This window comes from Fukomys damarensis, unplaced genomic scaffold (assembly GCF_012274545.1).
Source record: "Fukomys damarensis isolate Sample0158 unplaced genomic scaffold, DMR_v1.0_HiC HiC_scaffold_19, whole genome shotgun sequence".
NCBI lineage: Eukaryota > Metazoa > Chordata > Mammalia > Rodentia > Bathyergidae > Fukomys > Fukomys damarensis.
The window spans coordinates 20,762,323-20,783,188 of record NW_022900931.1 but is presented as its reverse complement, the minus strand read 5'-3'; the positions used below and the strand labels follow the sequence as shown (position 1 = coordinate 20,783,188).

Below are 20,866 nucleotides of genomic sequence, written 5' to 3'. Positions count from 1 at the left end.
TTTTTTTTTTTTTTTTTTTTTTTATGGTTTAGCATCTTCTAAGGTTCTGGTTTTAACAATGCTGCTAACTACTTAATTCAGAAAATGTTATTTAGTGCTCACTTTGTACTCCAGAGTCTTCATGGGCACTGGAGATGTATTGAGCAAACAGACCAGATCCCTGCTTTTATGAAGCCTATAGGTTTGAGATGCATTTGAAGAGCAGTGTATTAAGTAATGACCCACGGCTTTATACTTGTCATAATCTCTTACCTTTATTGTCTCACACTCCCTGGGATTATGAATGTTACATTACTGTAATCTTTTTTGGGGTGGGTTCTGGGGATCAAACTTGGGACCTTGCACTTGCGAGGCAGACAGCGGAACCACTGAGCCAACCACTGAGTGGATATAACCACTCCGGCCCTATGCAATCTTAATATAATAAAAATAGTAGAAATGAATAATAAAGGCAGAATATTTGAGAGGACTAAGGAGAGACATAGCAAGTATCAAGGAGAACTTTTTCAGCTTTCTATTTTGAAAAACTTCAACCCAATGGAAAAGTAGTAAAAAATAGTACAATGAATAACTTACCCTTAAACTAGATTTTCTAATTAATATTTGCCATAATGACTTTCTCTAGATCTATATGTGTACGTATCTGGCTGTATAAATTTACACACACATACATGAATATGTATTCTTTATTTTTCCTGAGCTATCTTGAGAATGTTATACATCTTAAGACCCTTTACCTCTAAACTTCTGACTTTTGAAACAGATTTTTATCCTGCCTTCTGTCTATTTCAGTAGTTTTATTGGAATAAAATCGTGCTTGTGTTTACATTTGCTCAAAGGCAGCTTTTGTGTCACAGCAAGAGAGATGAGAAGTTACAGCAAGAGACCAAAACCCTAAAATGTTTGCTACCTGGGCCTTTACTGAAGTTTGTTGTTTATATTTGCATGAGCACAGATTCATGAACTGTTTCTTTTTATTCAGAATATTAAAATTTATTCTCATAGTTACTGATTTTGATGCTCAAATTTGCTTTTATGGCCAGTGAAAACATTTTCAAGCTGGCTTCTGTATTCTTTTGACTAGTCCCTCATCAGTTTTTCAACTCTGCCTTACTTTTCTGACAGTGGTTGCAAGTTCACCTGTTCTTTCCCTATCCCCACCCTGCACTCAGCCGTCTATCTCAGGAGCTCTACTTCATTTTTGTAGAAATAGTATTTAGAAATCAAGATCTGGATGTGAGGTGTTTTTTAGTACTGGAGTGTTGTTGCTTCTAGTCACTTCACAGAGAAGTAGGAAACTCATGTTATTAAAAAATTACAAGTTCATTATTCTTACGTTCCTCTGTATCTTTTTACCATAATGAAAACCTTGGTTCTATGGTGTATTAAGTTTTAATGTGAACCTGCATACTGTGAAATAAAGATGATAGTGTCATTCTTAAGTCTTGTTTTTGCACTACTGTCTTAAGTGACATAGATTAAGTGAATTAACACTAGGTTAGTTTCCTTACCTCTAGAATTAATATGAAAAGACTGAGATAGCTAGATACAGTGGTGGTCCATTCTGGTCATTGCAGCTCCTTGGGAGGCTGAGGCAGGAAGATAACAATTTCAATGACAGCCTGGGCAATTTAGCAAAACCTTGTCTCAAAATTAATGGAGAGGTGTGGGGTGGGGAGATATATGTGTAAAAAACCCAAACAAAAATACTGAGCTGTCTGGATGAATAACAATGAAGATATCTTTAACAAAGATGCAAGACAAAGGAAAACTTATTTGGTTCATAGAATAGGAAGTAATTTTGCATATGAATTGGAAAAGTGAACATTCAAATAGAATTGAGAAGCCAGCTAAAAATATAAATAGGCAGCCTCTCTCCAAATAAGTAAATGCCATAAACATAAAAATACATTTATTTCATTAATATACTATCAGTTCAACCAGTAACATTGTATACTTTCACATTTATTAAGACCAGAATGATGAATGCTGGGAAGGATCTGGAGAAATTTACACTCCTTATGTTGTAATAAAAGTAGGGCCATGGATGTAGCTCAGTGGCGTCTGCGCCTGCCTCGCCAAGTGCAAGGTCCTGAGTTCAATCCCCGGTACTGGGGGGGGGGTTAAGAGTAAACTCTTTCCCGGGCTTGGTGGCACATGTCTGTGATCCCAGCACTCAGGAGGCAGTAACAGGAGGATTGTTGCAAATCCAGGCCAGTCTGGGCCTGGATATAAAGATAGTAAGTTAAAGGTCAGCCTAAACTTCATAATGAGACCATGTCTCAAAAAAAAAAAGGTGTAAACTCTTAGAACCTTTCTAGAGGTCAGTTTGGAAATACATATCAAAATTTAAACTGTGTGTCCTTTGACCACATAATTTCACTCACAAATATAGACCAAGATTTAATGGGATAGTTGATTAAAATGGATATACAAGAATATTTTATTGCAGTGCTTATTGTAATTTTTTTAAAGGGAAATAATCTGCATGTGTACAAATAGAAAATGAGTGAAATAAATTCTAGTATATCCATACAAATTATATTATACAGTTGTTTAAAAGGATTAGGTAAATTTATGTGTGCTGACCTTGAAAATTTTCCATTATATGAGAAGCGGGACAACAGTACATTGTGTTGAATTCTGTATATCTAAAAGCAGACTCAATTATTCTTTCATTCTCTGTGGTATTTTAGTTTTTGAAAATAAGCATTCAATATTGGGAGGTGGAGGAGAAGAAAATGTTAATTTTGGAGAGAAAAAGACACAAAAGTACTAGATACCACTAAGTTATTTCAGACTTTCCTGTTTTAAAACCTCAAATTGAAAAATGCAGGTATGTTCTTGGATTAAGAAAATAGACATCAAGGCCAAGTAATGAATAACTGAGAGTTATTTAAAACATGAGAATTATATTGACATCTGTAATTATTAAGATTGGATCCATGGTCATTCCAGCCTTGTATTCTTATCTTGACATCAAGCAGAAATTTGTGAGAGAATACCATGTGACAACAGGTTACAAGTATATGATTATAACATCTTTATTTTCAAAATCTATTTTGCAAATTTTCCTTGAGTTTATACAAGATTTTTGAACTAATGATAGTTTTATCTCTTGGGAGTAGTATACATTATACTCACTCTAGTCCTAAATTAATAGTGTTCTCATAATTCTAAGTATTTAGCATTTGAAAAGAAATCTATTTTCTTTATCCTATTTTTAAAAGATGTCTTAATTTTTGTCAAAAAACTTGTCATGAGGACAAGCTCCATAGTATCTTTGCTCCCTAAGCAAAACAAAAATCCTTCCCAGCTGTTAGCTTTAGCTTCCTTTCTCTGGAATTTGTCTAGTTCCATTATATATCAAAATATTATTTGAAATGTAGACACCCAATAATTTTATAAGGACAAGATACCGTCATATGACAGTGTATTTTCAGTTTGTTGGGCCATCTATCTATCTAGAGGTAGAATTGCTGTATTATAGGGTAGCTCAGTCTTTAACTTTTTGAGGAACTGTCAAGTCGTTTTCCACAGTGGTGGCACCATTTGCATTCCTGGTTGCAGTTTATAAGAATAGTTCTCCCAGTTTTACTCCTTCATTATTTCTCATTTCTGTTCAGTGTCCTCCATCTATACTTCTGTTACTGCCTTAGTCCATGTTCTGTCCTTTCTTATAATAGTTTTATTTTTATAATAGTTTTCTAACATACCTCCTCAGTCTCCATTCTCCAGGCTAAATTATATTGAACTTCTTGAGTCCTTGTACTCACCTTGCTTTTTCATGTGTTTTGTACATTTTCTTTGCTCCTTCCTACCTGGGATGGCTGTACCCTGTCTTTAAGTCAGACAAACAAGGTTGACCTCTTCTGTGTGGTATCATTATACTTTGTCCTGCTTATGGTATTATTTATTTCAGTTAATTTTAATTATTTGTTTACATTCATTTCTCTACCACTAGACTTAGTTCCTTCAGAAACTATAAACATGAAATAGGGGCTAGGGATTCAGCTCAGTGGCAGCACGCCTGCCTTTCAAGTGCAAGGTTCTGAGTTCAATCCCTGGTACCAGTAAAAACAAAACACAGATGAAGTATCCTTTATCTGAAATATTTGGAACCAGAAGTATTTGAGATTTTGGAGTTTTCTGGATTTTGAAGCATTTCTGCACATTTTACCATTTGAATAGTCCTAACTCCAAAATCCAAAAGTTTTGGATATGAGAGTGTTTATGACTGCAGATGTTCAGATTATGGATACTTAACCTGTTACGCCTTAGCACAGAGTCACACTTAGATTTTCAGTAATAATTCCTGATACAGCAGAGAATGAGGTGGGTAGGTGGGAATGAACTCATAAACCTGTTTACATATACCAAATTGTTTGTGTCTCCCTGTTATTATTCTAACACACTAAGCCGGATATGGCACATATTTCTAGCTGACTTTGAGAACTAACCTTTGATGACTTAATAACCAGCAGGAACACATCATTCTATGATGAATTCAAGTAATCTTCTAGAAGAGTAACAAAATACTTGATCATTCAAAGAGTAAATTTCTCATTTCCTCCTCCTCCTATAAGGTGTTCTTTAATACTTACCAGATTAAGAAAATTGAAAACAATTTCAAAAATAAACCCCCAAATAATACATTAGGTGATATTTTTAGCAGCCCTGTTAGCAAGAGCATCTGATGGAATCAACAGCCTGAAGGTGGAGATTGAGATAATGCTTATAATATGCTTATCACAGTATCTGACTTATATAAGAGCTCTGTAACTGTTGGCTGTTGTAATTACTGGTCATAGCAACATGACCCAGGTGTGAGGTACATGCCTGTAATCTCAGCAACTCAGGAGGCTGAAGCAGGAAGATCACAAATTCAAGGCTAGCCTGGGCAACTTAGTGAAACCTTACCTCTCAAAATAAAAAGCAAAAGGGGCTGGGGTGTAGCTCTGTGTCAGAGTGCGCCTCAGCCCAGTTCCCAGTACTGCCAGAAAAAAGTGTTATGACTCATTTAAAAGTTAATTACCAGTAGTTTCTTTAGAGTTCTTGTTTATTACGTCTTCTTATGTCAAACTTACTGCCTGGGTTGGAAAACCAAGTTGATTATGTTAAAAAATGAGCGTGCCGAATAATTTGGTTATTATTAATTAAAATACAAATGAAAAACTGGTTTTCTGATCAGTGAGTTTATCTTACCTGGAATGATTCTGCCTGAGCTTTCACATTCCTTTTAATGGATCTACAGATACGTTTCTGTTCATGAAAACAACATTCAGAGGCAAATGATAAACAGATATACAATACTATTTTTAAAAAATCACAGAAGTTAATGTAAAAAAAGATGAAAATTCCAAAAACAAAAGACTCAGGTAATGGTGATAATATGAAGATATTTTTTAAAAATGTAACATTATTATTTCTCAAAGAAATTGATACTAAAACAAAAAGATATTTTAGCCTATTGAACCAACAGAAATTTAAATAAAAATATAAAATCCTTCTTGCTAAATAGTGATAAACAAGGTACACACTTAATGCTGTGTAGGAAAAGAGAATGAACATTATGTGTGTGTGTGTATCAACTTGTTTTGGCAGATCTTAACATTTTGCCACATTTGGTTTAGCTCTTCTCTCACAGGATATGAACTTAATATGGCATTCTTCTCAATCTTAATTTCTTCCTTGTAAATATTTTAAAATCTCTGTATGCATTCTTTTGGTCATATCTTTACATAGCAATTTTCATAGTGTATACAACCTGAAGGGTGCTATTCATTGCTTAGTATTTTATAGTTTAATTTTTTTATAATGTCATTCTTAATCAAATTTATAATAACTTTTACTTTTTCTTTGGTACTGGGGATCAAACTCAGGACTTTGTGCTTGTGAGGCAGGCGGCACCACTAAGCTAAATCACCGGGCCTCAAATTTATACTATTTTAAACTTGCACTTGTTTTTCTAAGACATTTTTGAAAAAAAATTTAAAACAATTGTTAAGAGATTTAAAACTGTGCCTTTGCAAATGATTACATTGAAAACAGGAACATTGGTTATGTAGAATTCATTTTAAATGTTCATTGTTTTTAGTGGAAGATATTTGGAGGGTTTGGTACAATTGAAAAATCAGATAAATTGTGTTTATGTTCACTGTTAGAATTTTAATAGAAATTTGCGCGCTCATGTGTGTGTGCATATGTACTCTTCACCTTGAATGGTTTCATTCATTTATTTAACAGACAGGTGTTGATTACCTTCAAAGTTCAGGGCTTATTTACAAACATGCTGCTATGTGGAAATACAGAAATACCTGCTGGGAAGCAGTTGCTGCAGCAGAGTGTTTGAGACAAAATGGTTATGGACTAGGGCAGTGGTGGCGAACCTGTTAAGAGCTTTCAGTGATGACAAACAGCCTGCTATGGCATGCGTGCCATAGTTTTGCCACCACTCATCTAAGGCCTAACTAGGGTGACAGAGCAAGTGGTAGTGGTGGGTGCTTGGATTTAGGGTATATTTGGCGAATAAATAGTGTAAGATGATGGGTCAGTGTTCTGTGCCTATGTAATTTTCTTTGTAAGACATTTTTGGGTGCTGTTTCAAGTATATATATCTACTATAATTATCCTTTTTTTAAAAGCTATTTCCTTATTTACCACGTGGCATTATTTTATTAATATCTGTAAACATTTATATTGTTCTAGATAAATTCTGTATTTGTTTTCCGAGATGTTTTTGTCTACTTAATATATTACTGGCAATGTTTTAATTTCATCTACATTTCACTCTTGCTAGCGTAATACATATCATCTAGAAAAGTTATATACTGTGTCAATAGATGAGAAAAATGGCACTATGATAGTGAGGGAAATTACACAGAATAACTTTGCTTCATTTACTATTATGTTCATTGAGTTTAAGTGACTTTATCTTCGCTCCCTAAGGATATTAGTAACCTGTGTTAACTACTTCCCTTGTAGAATTTGTGTTTTTAAAAAGTTTGTTGGGCCTTGATAGCCTGTTCTTTCACAAAGTGGTGACTTCTTTTTTTTTTAGGTGTTAAGGGAATAAATAATATGTGTTAACTATACTTGAAATTTGTGAAGAGTTACTATATTAGCTTATCACGGGAGCTGCAAATTTTTCTGTAAAGGGCCAGAAGGATCTTGATAACATAGTTTCTGAGGTGTTTGTTTATTGGTACTGGGGATCAAACTCAGAACCTTGTGCTTGCGAGCCAGGTGGCTTGGCTCTATTTTTATTTTTTAACAATCGTATAAAATGTAAAAACTATTTTTAACTCTTGAGCCTTACAAATACTGTGGACAAGATGTGGCCTGTGAAGAATAGTTTGCTAGAAAGCCTCTAATCAGACTTTAATTCATGGAAAGATACTACATGAATGCATAGCTTTTTTTCTGTGTACACATATATTTTTTTCTTAGAACTAATCTGATGTTGGAACAAAATCTGTAGTATTTTTGTGCTTATTTCCTGCTCTCTTCAAATTTGTCAGTTCTTTAGAGATTAATTTTGTCATTTAGCATTATGTTCTTTTAATTTTTACCAAGTTATATTGCCTTTTTATTTAGCTCAGTGATTATGCTTCTAAGAATAAGGATTCTAACTAAGATTAACTTTAGAAAATGAGTTTATCCTGAACACATTACTTCTATTATGAGTAGGTTGTGAATTATTTTTTTAAAATAACTGAGTGCAAGCTGGGCATGGTAGCACACGCATAGAACCCAACACGAGTGAGGCTGAGGCAGGAGTATCACCCATGAGTTTGAATCCAGGCTGGGCTACATGATGAGTTAGAAGCCATCCTGAACTGCATAGTCAGACCCTAGCTCAAAAAAAAAATTTTTTTTAAATAACCAAGGGTAGGACTGACAGCTTTGCTGTAAATATTTTTAGGTGGTGAAAGGCATAATAAGAATGACACTGCTCTTCCAGTTTTTTTGGACCCTTTGGTAAGAGTGTTCATCATGGGAACATCTTATGAAATACGTGCAGAAGTTTTTAATACTCCACATTCTATCTACCTTTGAAACGGTGTTTGAAGATTTTATAAGTAGAACTTTGTTGAGACAGATGATGAGTAATCCCTCAGCCATACTCTACATGTTAGGTAGGCGTATGTGGCTCCAGAAACTATAGTGTTTAACTTTATTGTTGTAGATAGTTTGAGATTTGAAGACTAAGGAAGCACCAATTGTAAGGCTAACTGTAGTTCATATTGGTATATACAAAATGTAAATTGATAACAGTAGGTGAGGAAAAATTTTTGGTCACTTTTATATGATTTCAGCCATACCTGGGTAATAAATTGACTATAAAACACTATACTTTGCTCTCATTTCGTGCTTTCTCATTATTCAAAAATACTGGCTTTGGATTGGAAGCATAGAGCACTTGCCCAGTAATAAAGGAGGCCCTGGGTGTTCAATCCCTATCACTGACACAGGTGTACACATTGAGCATCTAAAAAAACAAAAACAAAACAAAACTCTGTTTTCAAGAATTCTTCCAAGTAGCTAATAATAGGTTAATACGGTCAAGGAAATACTCAAATCATTATTAAAAAGTTTCTTCAGAAAATATCCATCCTTTTATTCCTGACTGCTGAGATCATTGATTTTTTATTAGATAATTAAGAAATTACAGTTAGTATATTTTAAGGGGCTGGGGATTTAGCTCAGTGGTGCTGCTGCCTGCCTCACAAGCACAAAAGTCCCAAGTTCAATCCCCAGTGCCAAAAAAAAAAAAAAGATGAGTAAGTATATTTTAATAGATAAGCAGGGTAGTCTAGTGCTAGTCTTTCATTGTTGTTTTTAAAATTGAAAGCTAAAGGATCTAGAGTGTGTGGCTTAGTGGTAGAGCTTAGCATATATGAGTCTCTAGGTTCAGTCTCTGAGCACCAAAATTTTCAGATGAAATCTAAAGAAATACATTTATTGTAGCATCTAGTTTCAGTACTGAGAGGGTGAGAGAGAAACAAGAGATAGGTCTCCCTTAATCATCTCCATCAAATACAGCCTTTTAGTCTTTTGTTGTATATACCACGAATTTTAAAATTTTTCTACAGATACATTTATACAACCATGTACACACATTTTGTTGGGGTCACACCATGTAAGTACCTTTGTGTTCTTCTTGTACTATAAACATTTTAAAAATATTTACCAAAATCATGACTTGCAGTGACCTTCTCACCAAGAGATAGAATGGTCAATAAATTGATTTGTGAACTAAGGGCAGTTAAGTACTATAGCCCATGTGTGAAACAATAAGAAATAGTGTCTTTATGTTTACTTTATACTTGTTTTTGGCTCTGCTGCTTATTCCATGGCTTCATACGATAACCATCCCCTTTATTTTTTGAAGCCAGTTTTGGCAGAGTATGAAATTTTAGGCATAAGTATCACTTAGAAGTCAGAGGAAAAACATTTTTATTCAAGATTCTGTTAAAGAGAAAGTTTATCTTTGTGTGTGTGTGTGTGTGTGTGTGTGTGTGTGTGTGTGTGTGTGTGTGATGTGTGCCAGCTATCAAACTCATTGCCTCAGCATGCTAGCAAAGCCCTGTACTACTGAGCCACACCGTCAGTCCTCTACTCATTCTCACAATTGAATAGTTTCTAATGCCTCAGTATCCCTCTCTCTCCTTCCCCTCTCCCTTTTTCCCACTCTTTCTCCCTCCTTCACTCCCTCCCTCTTTCCCCATTTCCATCTCCATCTTTTTAATAGAAGGCGCTCAAAATTTGCAGATGAAACAGTTGTGCCCTTTATAGTATCCATCTGCTGTTTAGATAGTGTTCACAGGCTTTTCACAAGGGCATTACATTCATATTTATTGACTATTCTGTTTTATATTCTTTTTGGATGTGTTTATGTGTTTGAGTGACAGGGTCTAGCTGTATAGTTCAGGCTGGCCTTGAACCTATGGCAGTCTTATCTCAGCCTCCCAAGTGCTAGGATTACAGGCATGTGCACCACACACAGCTTCTGTTGTATATTCTTTTGACTATAAATAAAACAGATTTGTAATAATTTGTGAATTGATTTGTCTTGGATTTAGTATCAGAATAATAGAATTGTAGAATTATTCTATTTTGGTAATAATTTCTTACAGGTAGATTTTTTGTTACTAACATTTGTGTTGTTGATTCTCCATATGATATTTTAAAAATCACTTTTGTAGGAAGATATATATCACACATTTACCTCAATAGCCATTTTAAGTGTACAATTTAGTGGTATCAAGTACATTCAAAATGTGCAACCTCTGCAATGTTGTATAACTATTTGTCTGTTAATGGACAATTAGGTGGTTTCTACATTTTGGCAATAGTAGATCCTGCTGTAGACATTGGTATACAAATACCTTGAGTCTCTGCTTTCATTTCCACTGATATGCCTAGGAATGGAATTGCTGAATAATGTGGTGATTCTACTATTCACTTTTCAAGGAACTGCCAAGCTGTTCTCTACAATAGCTGCACCATTTTATATTCCCAGCAGCACTGCACCAGGATTCTAATTTCTCACATCCTCTCATCCACAGTTGTTATTTTCTGGTACTATTTTTTTGGTTTGGGTTGGTTTGGTTTGGTTTGGTTTTGGTTTTGGTTTTTTAGTAATGGCCATCCTAACCAGTGCTAGGTGGTGTCTCACAGTTTTGATTTGCATTTCCCTAACAACTAAGGATGATGTTAACTATCTTGTCATGTTAATAGGCCATTTGTTTATCTTGGAAGAAATATTTATTTAAGTCCTCTGCCCATTTTGAGTGGGACTGTCTTTTTGTTGTTGAATGTAACACCTTTTTAAAAGGTGCACTATAATAATCCAGACTGTATTTCTCCCTTCTCAGGATTCCTACAGGAAACAAGTAGTAATTGATGGAGAAACCTGTCTCTTGGATATTCTCGACACAGCAGGTCAAGAGGAGTACAGTGCAATGAGGGACCAGTACATGAGGACTGGGGAGGGCTTTCTTTGTGTATTTGCCATAAATAATACTAAATCTTTTGAAGATATTCACCATTATAGGTGGGTTCAAGTTGAACATAATTGGCATTATGAAGTAACTAGCTTTCGTTTATTGAGTTTGCCAATTGCCATGCCTCTATTATCTAATTTAAATTTTACACTTGATCTTAGCCAAAAGGCCGAGAAGCGATCTAATTTAAATTTTAAAATAATATCTGTGAGGTAAGCAACATTCCCCTTTCATCAGTGGTTCCTAAGAATAAGAGCAGCCAGGTAACTTGTTCCAGATAGTTTAAGTGGTAATCGTGCTGAAACTGAAACCTAGGCCTGTTCTGACTCCAGAGCCTTCTGTATTCTCATGCACATCTTACATTGAAATTTTCAACATAGAGAAGGGCTTTTAACATAATGAACAGTGTACTGACTTCAGAGTTGCCCATATAGAACTCAGAGTCTTTCCAGTTGTCACTTCCTTTTGGGGGAAAGTACAGTAGTTCCCTTATCCACAGTTTCACTTATGCTCACCTGAGGTCTGAAAAGATTGAATTGAAAAAATTCCATAAATAAGCAGTTCATAAGCTTTAAGTAGCCTCTACTACAATAGGCTGCTGTAGTTATTTTATTATTGTTAATCTGTTACTGTGTCTTATTCATAAATTAAACTTTTTATTGTCAGTGTGTATGTCTGGGAAAAACAATATAGCGTTTAGTACTGTCTGCCACATAAGGCATCCACTGGGAGTCTAGCCATGTGCATCCGGATGATAAGGAGTGACTCCTGAAATGTGAAGATTACATTAACACTGTACTTCATGTTGTGGTAAACATAATTGTATGTGTATACATTTAGCCACATACCCATGTTTCTAAGATTAGAGTATTAGGCACAGTATTTTCTGTCGAAGCATGATCTGCTTGCATGTGAAACTATTAGATTGTAGTTTTACTGTGTTTCTACAGGTAACCAGAAAATAACCAGTAGGAAAATTTGACAAAGTAGAAATTAGTAACTGCATGAAAAGTGTTCATAAGGCAAAAGCTGTGGCAAAAGGCAAAATGTTATGAGGCAAAAGTTGTGATTTCTGACAGTTTTTGAACATTTTGGGGTTAACTAATGCCTCTACTATAACTTTTTTTCTTTCTCAGAGAACAAATTAAAAGAGTTAAAGACTCTGAAGATGTACCTATGGTTCTAGTAGGAAATAAATGTGATTTGCCTTCTAGAACAGTAGACACAAAACAAGCTCAGGACTTAGCAAGAAGTTATGGAATTCCTTTTATTGAAACATCAGCAAAGACAAGACAGGTAAGTAAATCTGGAATAAATGCAAATCTTTTTGGCAAAATATATCAACTGATTTTAATCATTAATCATAATTTATTAATACATGTTCTAATAGTATTTTGGAGACAGGAGGGCAAGCATAATAATATACATAACTGGTAGCATAGTTATTATATGTTAATTCATTCAATTTATCAGATTTCCTCTTTAAAATAGGAAGTGAACAGTGTTAAATCTCTTCTTGAGAGAGCAGTGCTTAATCCAGTTACCATGATACTACTTTTAGCTGAAAAATTTTCTTTAACTCTGAAATCATCTGATATTTAGGATTCAAGAAAGGTAGATATTTTTCTCAGTTATATATATATGAAGACAAAGAATAGGGGAACAAATTTTGAGTCTCCTACTTTGGAAGGATTTTTCACAAATATTTTTTACTTTTAGAGTAAATTTTGTTGTATTTAGAGTTTTATCATGGCAGAATTTTTTTGAGGATGTATTTATTTTTGGAACAAGTTTTCATTAAAGCAAGGGAGTATTGGCCGGGCGGGTTGACGCACACCTGTAATCCCAGCACTTGGAGGCTGAGATAGGAGGATCTCTGTGAGTTCGAGACCAGCCTGTGCTACATAGTGAGTTCCAGGTCAGTCTCAACTACATAGTGAGACCCTGTCTCAAAAAAACAAAAGAAAAACAACAACAAAAGCAAGGGAATATTTAGAAAGCAAATAGAAATTTTCAGGTACTTATTTAGTGCATTATTCAGACAAAAAATAATGCTAGATTAAACCTGAATTTTGTTTCAAAATTGTTTTAATAATTACTTTTTCTTTAGGTAAAATAATTTCAGTTGATTATTTAAAAAACTTTCATGGAATAAGAGTTTTAACATACAGGAAAAAATTCTAGAAATGATTACATAAAGACGTGGAATACAACTTCCACTGTAATTGATCAATGTATATTTAATAAATTTGTTTTGGGCTTCTTCTATTTACAGGTGCCTAGGAGCCAAAAAAAGATGACTCTGTAAAACTTGTTAAGATTTACATTCATAGCCAGACATCATATTTCAGTTTTAAGTGTTTTTTTAGGGGAATTAAGAATTCCTGTAGGTTGGCCATCCTGCAAGTATATTGTCTGTGGCAGTTTTACTAACACCTGATTTGTACGTTAAAGGAGGCCTTGTTATGCCTCACTTTATAGCTAAGTAAGATTTCATTCAGTCCATTTCCAGATTCCAAAGACTGGGAAGAGATTTGGTTTTCATTCACTTTTTACTGATCTCTGACCAGTTCCTTTGGTTTTCCTCAGGAGAGAAGGTACTCAGAAAACATGATTTAATGCTTTTCCTCCTAATATTTTCTTATTAAGAAGTTCATATATAACATCTGAAGAATCTTACTGAAAATATTTGCAAAGCCACTACCTAAATTTGACCATTCACATTTTATTATGCCTGCATTAGTTACAACTTTCAAAGGATGGATTTGAGTGAGCCTAGAGGACATTTTTAGTTGACATGAAAAACCATGAGACTCCCTAATATAAACGTCTTTAAGAGAAGTGCTTTTTCATACTTTAGCATACATACAAATCACCTGAGCTGACTGAAATCCGGGTTCTGAATCAGTGGGATTCCGATGAACCCTGTGAATTCTGCATTTCCAACAAGCTCCCAGTGGTTCTGATTTTGGTACACAGGTCTCTGCACAGGAGGGCAATAGAGACAGAAAAAGAAGACAGTGTTGTTCTCTACATCTCAGTGATGAGAGTCTAAAAGAGCTCTGTCTCTTCTTTGTATCATTGCTACCTCAGAAATACTGAGTTTTTCTTGGTGTTTGACATTAATGCTTTAATGCACTACAGCATTCATAATTGATCAGAAAATTACCAGTCTTGCTTTTAAAATAGATTTTTAGGTTTTATATTGTTTTGTAGCCTTGGTTTTTTTTTTTTTTTTAATTTGGTTTTCTTTTTGATAGTATATGGTGTAGATTAGCCCGAATTTGCTTTTAGAAATTTATGTGGATCATCTAATTAATATGTAGAAGAATTTAATACAAAAGAACTTAACAGTGGTGTGTCATATTTCTATCCTGTCTTACTGATGTCTTTACGTAGTATATGTTGATAAACTCTATAACTTGAGATATTTAATTTGTTCTTTTTTTATAAAATGGACTTGGTAATTTGCTTAGAAATTAATTTGCTGGGCTGGGGATTTAAAAAAGGAATTTGCTTTGAAAAGTTTATTCATCTTTTAGTTTTGAAATTAATTTGATATTTGTATGCTTTTGTAACTTTTTTTAAAGAGTTATTCCAAATAGTTTTAGAAATTATAATATACAATATATACATTTTAATAAACTTTACAGCTCTAATTTTTGTGAAAATTTGAAGCCCTACTTTTGCAGAGTATTGCATTACTCATCTGTTATTTGGTTTTTCATTTAAATAAAATAAGACTAATTTAATCAGCAACTTTTATTGTACCTTAATTTCGAGTCTTGTTCATGAGCCTATAACATACATACTGGAAAGAATTATATTCAGGGTAGTACCAATAGAGCATTCATTTAAAAGTTCTTTCAAGTTAAGATCTAGGAAGCTTTTTCTGTAAAGGGTCAGACACTAAATACTTGGCACTTTGAGGGCCACAACAAGTACTGTCTGTTGCTGTTTTTAAAAATAATTCTTTAAAAGCTGTATTTTTTTTGCCTTTTTATAGTACAAAAGAGGTGGTGTCTGTTTCTGGCCTAAGGATTTCATTATGCTAATACCTGATGCTCTGGATAATTTTATTTGATTTGACACTGGAAGTTAGGCCAGACTTTCAACTAAAATTTTATAGGTGAACTCTAATACTGCAATTTAATACTTGATCTCAGCCAAAAGGCCAAGAAGCGATAGTAGTACTGTAATTTTAAAGTTAAAATTTTATATTTTATGAAAAGGGAACAGAAGTGTTACTCTAGTACTTTTTACAGTGTTGCAGAATATATATATATATTTTTTTTAACTAATTTAATTGCTTTGTAATTTCACAATGCCTATTACTTGGCCAGAATATAATGCATTTCATATTCTTTGCAGTATTTTAGCCTTCATATGAAAGGAAAGAATTATTTTCCACTAGTATGCTATATTTGACCCCTGTGTTCTTACTGTATAAGGGCTGCTGTGTAGTTGTACATTTATCTGGATTGTATTGGATGGATTTTCCTGGTCTCTCTGGGTAGTGCATAGCAGTTTTGGCAAAAGCTGCTAAAACTGAAACATTTAGACCATGGGAATTAGCTTTGAGTTTCCAGTCAGCTAAAATCTTAAAATCAGGGAGGACTCAGTAAAGTAGGTGAAGAAGCAGAAGTTCTCTGCATTGTTCCTCTCCATTCAACTTGTTTGCATTCTGGAGGTTTCAGTTTGAACTTAATGTAAAAATTAGTTTTCCAAATTTAATAAAGTTGAGTGATTAATTTTCTGGTTTTGTTGTTAATTTCTAGGTACATAAAATTGATTGATAGAAGACTTCCATTAAAGAAAGCTTGCCATAAAGTTAAAGCAAAACAGAAAGCCTCCCATGTGCCATATCTGTCTTTTGAGTTTGTGTACAAAATCAGTATTTTGAACTTTGGTTTTTTATGCGTTAAAAGCACAGTTACTGAGAACCTACTGTACACCACGCACATCCTCCCGAGTGGTGTTATTGTCACACTTCAGGACTTCCTGAAAAGGGCTATCATTTGGCAAGATTCATGAGAATGTCGAGGATGCAAAGTTGCTTTGCAGAACACATTTTGTTCTTCCATTCCCTTCTTCAAAGAAGCTGATATTTTTGTATCTTTACATATGTAGGGTATTTGGTATGTTATCTTCCTGAAGCGTTTTTGGAAGCATTTTTGCACACTGAACAGAACAAATACTTGATAAAATGAAATCTTAGTGAAAGCATAGGAATTAGGATAGACAGTAATACTATTTTTTAACAATATTTTCTCCATTATGGAGGGCTATTTCTATATCCTTACAAGTCTTTTATAATATTAACTTGAAAATACTACCAAATCTCTTAACTTGAAAAATGACATATTTAAACTTATATATTATTATTCCTGTATAAATATCTTCATTTTGTTCTTGTTTTATAAGTGATATGTGGTAGCAAGTATATATAGCAATAAGCTGTATTTTCAAGAATCACTGAGTACCAGTTAAGAGCTTATTAGCAACTGGCCACAGTGGGTACTGAATACATTTCAGCTATATATTAGCTTCAAAAATGACCTTCAAATTTTGGAATATGAAAGGAGTCTTCTTTTTTATAATTGTATGCATAGTTGTATGCAATTTTTTAAAATGTGACCCAGTACCAGTGTTAAGTCAGAGATAGATAACAATGTTTGCACGTTGTAGAGCCCTCTCTCTCCCTCTCCTCTACCCTGCTCTGCACTCCCTTTTCTGGAATATAGTACTGGGAATGAGCCCAGGGCCTCTCCACCCTGAACGACATCCCCAGTCCTTCTTTAATTTTTATTTTGAGACAGGGTCTCACTGAGTTGCCCAGACTAGGCTGAAACCTGTGACCCTCCTGCCTCAGCCTCCTCATGTTCTCTTGATGCTCATCTTTTAAAGAGATTATGAAGAAATAACTAGTTCAAATCTGAAAAAATATGACGAATAACTGATTTACTAAATCTGATTTAAATTTCATATCAGGAAAAATGATTTTTGGTGTTCTTAGCCACTGAGGTCCTAACTGAATTTTGGTGGTGGGTAATGATCTCTTTTTTATAATTACTGGCTTCCAATTCTCTCTCTGCATTGCTGAAAACAAAAATTTTGTACTCTGGTATTGGTGATGGGGACGCTTGCACTGAGAAAGCAGCCACATTCAAACTGATTTCAGAAATAAGTTATAATCAGAATTTGCTTCTGCTAAACTAGTAGAGGACCAGTATCCTCTATTCCCACTTGTAGCCGATTTTAGTACTTCTACAAATGACCTTGTGAGTTTTTTTAAACAGAAATAAAGTTTACAAGTCTTAAAAATTTTAAGAAAATATGAGCTTTTACCTGGTTTGTGTATAAATACAAATATATACTTTTTAACTTTTCAAATTAAAATAATTTGTAAAAATAGCAAGTGACAGCTGTTTACATATTTTACAAGAGTAAAATATGCTTTACAGGAGTCATCTTGATGTCAAATTATTTATTTTGCTTAGTGAAAATTTCTAACGTATAATTTTTCAAGGACAAATGAATAAAAATAAACCTTTTTGAGAATTATACAGATAAGAATTAAAAGCTTTTATAAGCCAGTACAAGTGCAGATGTCATTTAAAGTGCCAACACATTTAATGCTTTAAAAATAAAGAATTGATGGCCGGACATGGTGGCGCACTCCTGTAATCCCAGCACTCAGGAAGCTGAGGCAGGAGGATCACTGTGAGTTCGAGACCAGCCTGGGCTACATAGTGAGTTCCAGGTCACTTTCAACTATACAGTGAGACCCTGTCTCAAAAAACCAAAAAAAAAAAAAGAATTGAGCCGGGCGTGGTGGTGCATGCCTGTAATCCCAGCACTTGGGAGGCTGAGGCAGGAGGATTGCTGCGAGTTCAAGACCAGCCTGGGCCTACATAGTGAGTTCCAGGTCAGTCTCAACTACATAGTGAGACCGTGTCTTGAAAAAAACAATAAATTAATTAATTAACTAATTAATTAATTTTAAAAAATAAAGAATTGGAAATTTTTATTTCTAGTTGACTTAGTTAACTAAATTGATTCCATTAAAAATAGATAAAATTTTTTGAGCTATAAGATTTGTATTAGTAGGTTGTTGAATAGAAATATAACCCTGGATGGTATGTTATAAGACTGAAGTATACATTTTAACACATAATCATATTTAGATGCCTGTTTCTTAACTGAAAATTTTAATCAAAACTCTTAGTCTATTTAACTTTACTAAAATAGTTCTTTGGTACTCTTGAGATTTGTAAATATATACCCTAGAGAATTGAACTATCTTTTAACTGTTGTTGACAGTAAATGTACAAATGACTTCAGCATATAAAACTTAGCCCCTTTCGTTAGGTTACTGCCCTTAATAGCCTAGTGGCTGATTCTATGCCTCATTAAATTCAAAACTGCAAATCATACTTTTGATAAATGTTCACTTTGTAGATGCTGGATCCATTTTGTCACATTTGGTTCAGTAGAGACATAGATGTTACCAATTGCAGAAGGTTAAAATATGCTAATACCCAAGATAATTCAATTCAATTCATTCTTTTTGTTGTTGTTACGGGGTATTGATCTTGGGACCTTGCGCTTCTGAGGCAGGTGGCGGAACCACTGAGCTAAATTTACCCCAGCCCTCAATTCATTCTTAAAATAAAACAAATACGATGAGCTTAAAATTAAATGTGTAGTAAAATATACTGACTTTCCTAAGTGTTCATGACTTTTGGAAGAATGGGCACAAATATCACATCTTTAAAGCTAATTTGCAGTACATGAATATTAATAGGAATATGCATTTCTCTTTTACATGGAAACCCCTACTCTGGTTCATAGTGCCCAAGTTCTTTGTCCCCTTATGCTACTGCCTAAATTTCTGGGCTAGGAAAAATCAACTTTTATCTCCACTGTGGGTTTATATGATTGTACTTTGTTAGTGCTCTCATATTATAGCATATTTATAGGATAAATAGAACATTTAAATTAGAATGGAGGTTACAAAGCCAGTATGTTTGAACACTGTTCTGCAGTTACTTTTAACTTGTAGTGAAAATAGAAAATGCACTACTCCCACTTTGTGTGTGTATTTTAAACAGTTTGTGACATTTTAGTATTTTGATAAACAGCCCTTGTTTAATATTTAAATGTAGTTATCCTTCGGCAAAGATCACAGTCTCAATTCTAGCTCTGGAATTAGAAAATTAGCTACAGTGTTACAATTGGAGGTAAACCTTTGAGATTCTAGTCTCTTGGCTGTTACTGCAAGATATTTTTTTTGTTTTAACAAAGACTGTATATTTTTACTGCACTACTTTTCTCCTCACTTCACACAGTAAATAATTAAATGATTTAAATCTAACCTTAGGCTTTAACTTAACTGGCAAACTAAAATGATTGTATCAATTGATAAATACAGTCTCTTCATAATCTCCCCAACTTCAATTCAATTTTTTTAAAACTCTTAATTCCATTTAAAACAAAACTTTTAAGAACAAACCAGGTTCCGGCCCATATTTTAAAAATGCATCCTCAACTTTATTCAAAGAATGTCTGTTTTAAAAAAATTCTCAAGTGAAGCTCATAGTTACAAACTTCTTACACATGGCTGTCCCGATAAATTACCCTTACCAATGAAACAATTTAAAGAAGTTGTGTTTTACAATGCAGAGAGTGGAGGATGCTTTTTATACATTGGTGAGAGAGATTCGACAATACAGATTGAAAAAAATCAACAAAGAAGAAAAGACTCCTGGCTGTGTGAAAATTAAAAAATGCATTATAATGTAATCTGGTAAGTTCAGCATCTTAATTTTAGCAGAAAGCAGATGTCTCTCAAAGGTAACAAAATAGCAACCACATGGAACTATTTAGATGTGGTATTCTAATTTGAAATATTAAGAATCTTACAGTTCATTTCCATAATTAAATACATTTACTTTGAAATGAGTATTAATTTTAATCGAGACCATTTTGATATCTATAATAGACTATGTTCAGCATAAACTAATGTTTTAGTCTTAAGTTAGCTAGCCATTTGAGCCCTGATAATTTTAAAGGAAAATCAGATTGAGGTTTTGAAATCAGCTTTTGATTTTTTTTTTTCTTAGCAAGAAAAAAAATACAGGACATAGTACAGAACAGTACAAATGAATGGCCCAGCGTATGGGAAAAGGCCTCTCTACAATGTATTTTTCCTTTTGAACGTTGCACAAGCCATAAGCATTCTAACTAGGTTCTCTAACTCAGTGACATCTGCAGTATTTTTTTGCTTATATGAAAAACCTAGGAGTTCTGGGTTGACTCTTGCCTCTCTGTTTTTCACCCAATTTGGAAGCTACTATAAAGTCCTATGATGTTACTTTGTATGTTTTTTTTTCTCATTTGTTCAGGCCCCTCTTATTTCTTGCTGGGACTGTTTTAACCTCCCATATATACCTGTTGCTGCCATCTGTGCTAGCAGAGATGATGAAAGCAAAGAGATTCTCTTACCTGTAGATCTGACTTACCTACCAAATAAAATTTCAAGCTCTCCAGCATGGTATACATGGTCCTTGATAACACCTCTCCAGCCTTTTTTGGCTCATGTCCGAAATACACCGTCATTTTGAATTTTTGTCCATACATAAATAAATGCTATGTTACTTCCTATGTTACTCTGAATTTTGGGTTTTGTGCGTTATGCTAACATACTTATCCCTAGTTGTGTTAAATAGCTGACCGTCTTTCTTGATTCTTCAGCGTCTTATTAGACGCTGGGAATGGTGCACTTCCTGTGTATTTCCAGCATACTGCTTTTTAACTCTTACATACTTCCCATAATATATCAAAATAAATTTTTG

The 20,866-nt window shown here is 34.0% G+C and overlaps 1 protein-coding gene across 2 annotated transcripts in view; it reads left to right on the top strand.

Moving 5' to 3' along the window:
* The window catches only part of Kras (KRAS proto-oncogene, GTPase), a 37,967-nt gene that overhangs the window by 8,598 nt on the left and 8,503 nt on the right, over nucleotides 1–20,866 (top strand). Inside the window, exons 3-5 of one of the 2 annotated variants that reach the window (XM_010615234.3) lie at nucleotides 10,881–11,059; nucleotides 12,146–12,305; nucleotides 13,285–14,185. In XM_010615234.3, the coding sequence (XP_010613536.1) occupies nucleotides 10,881–11,059; nucleotides 12,146–12,305; nucleotides 13,285–13,317 (372 nt within the window). In that variant the 3' untranslated portion in view covers nucleotides 13,318–14,185. Of the gene's footprint in view, nucleotides 1–10,880; nucleotides 11,060–12,145; nucleotides 12,306–13,284; nucleotides 14,186–20,866 lie in introns of those variants that run through there. The other variant, XM_010615225.3, reaches the window with a different exon arrangement.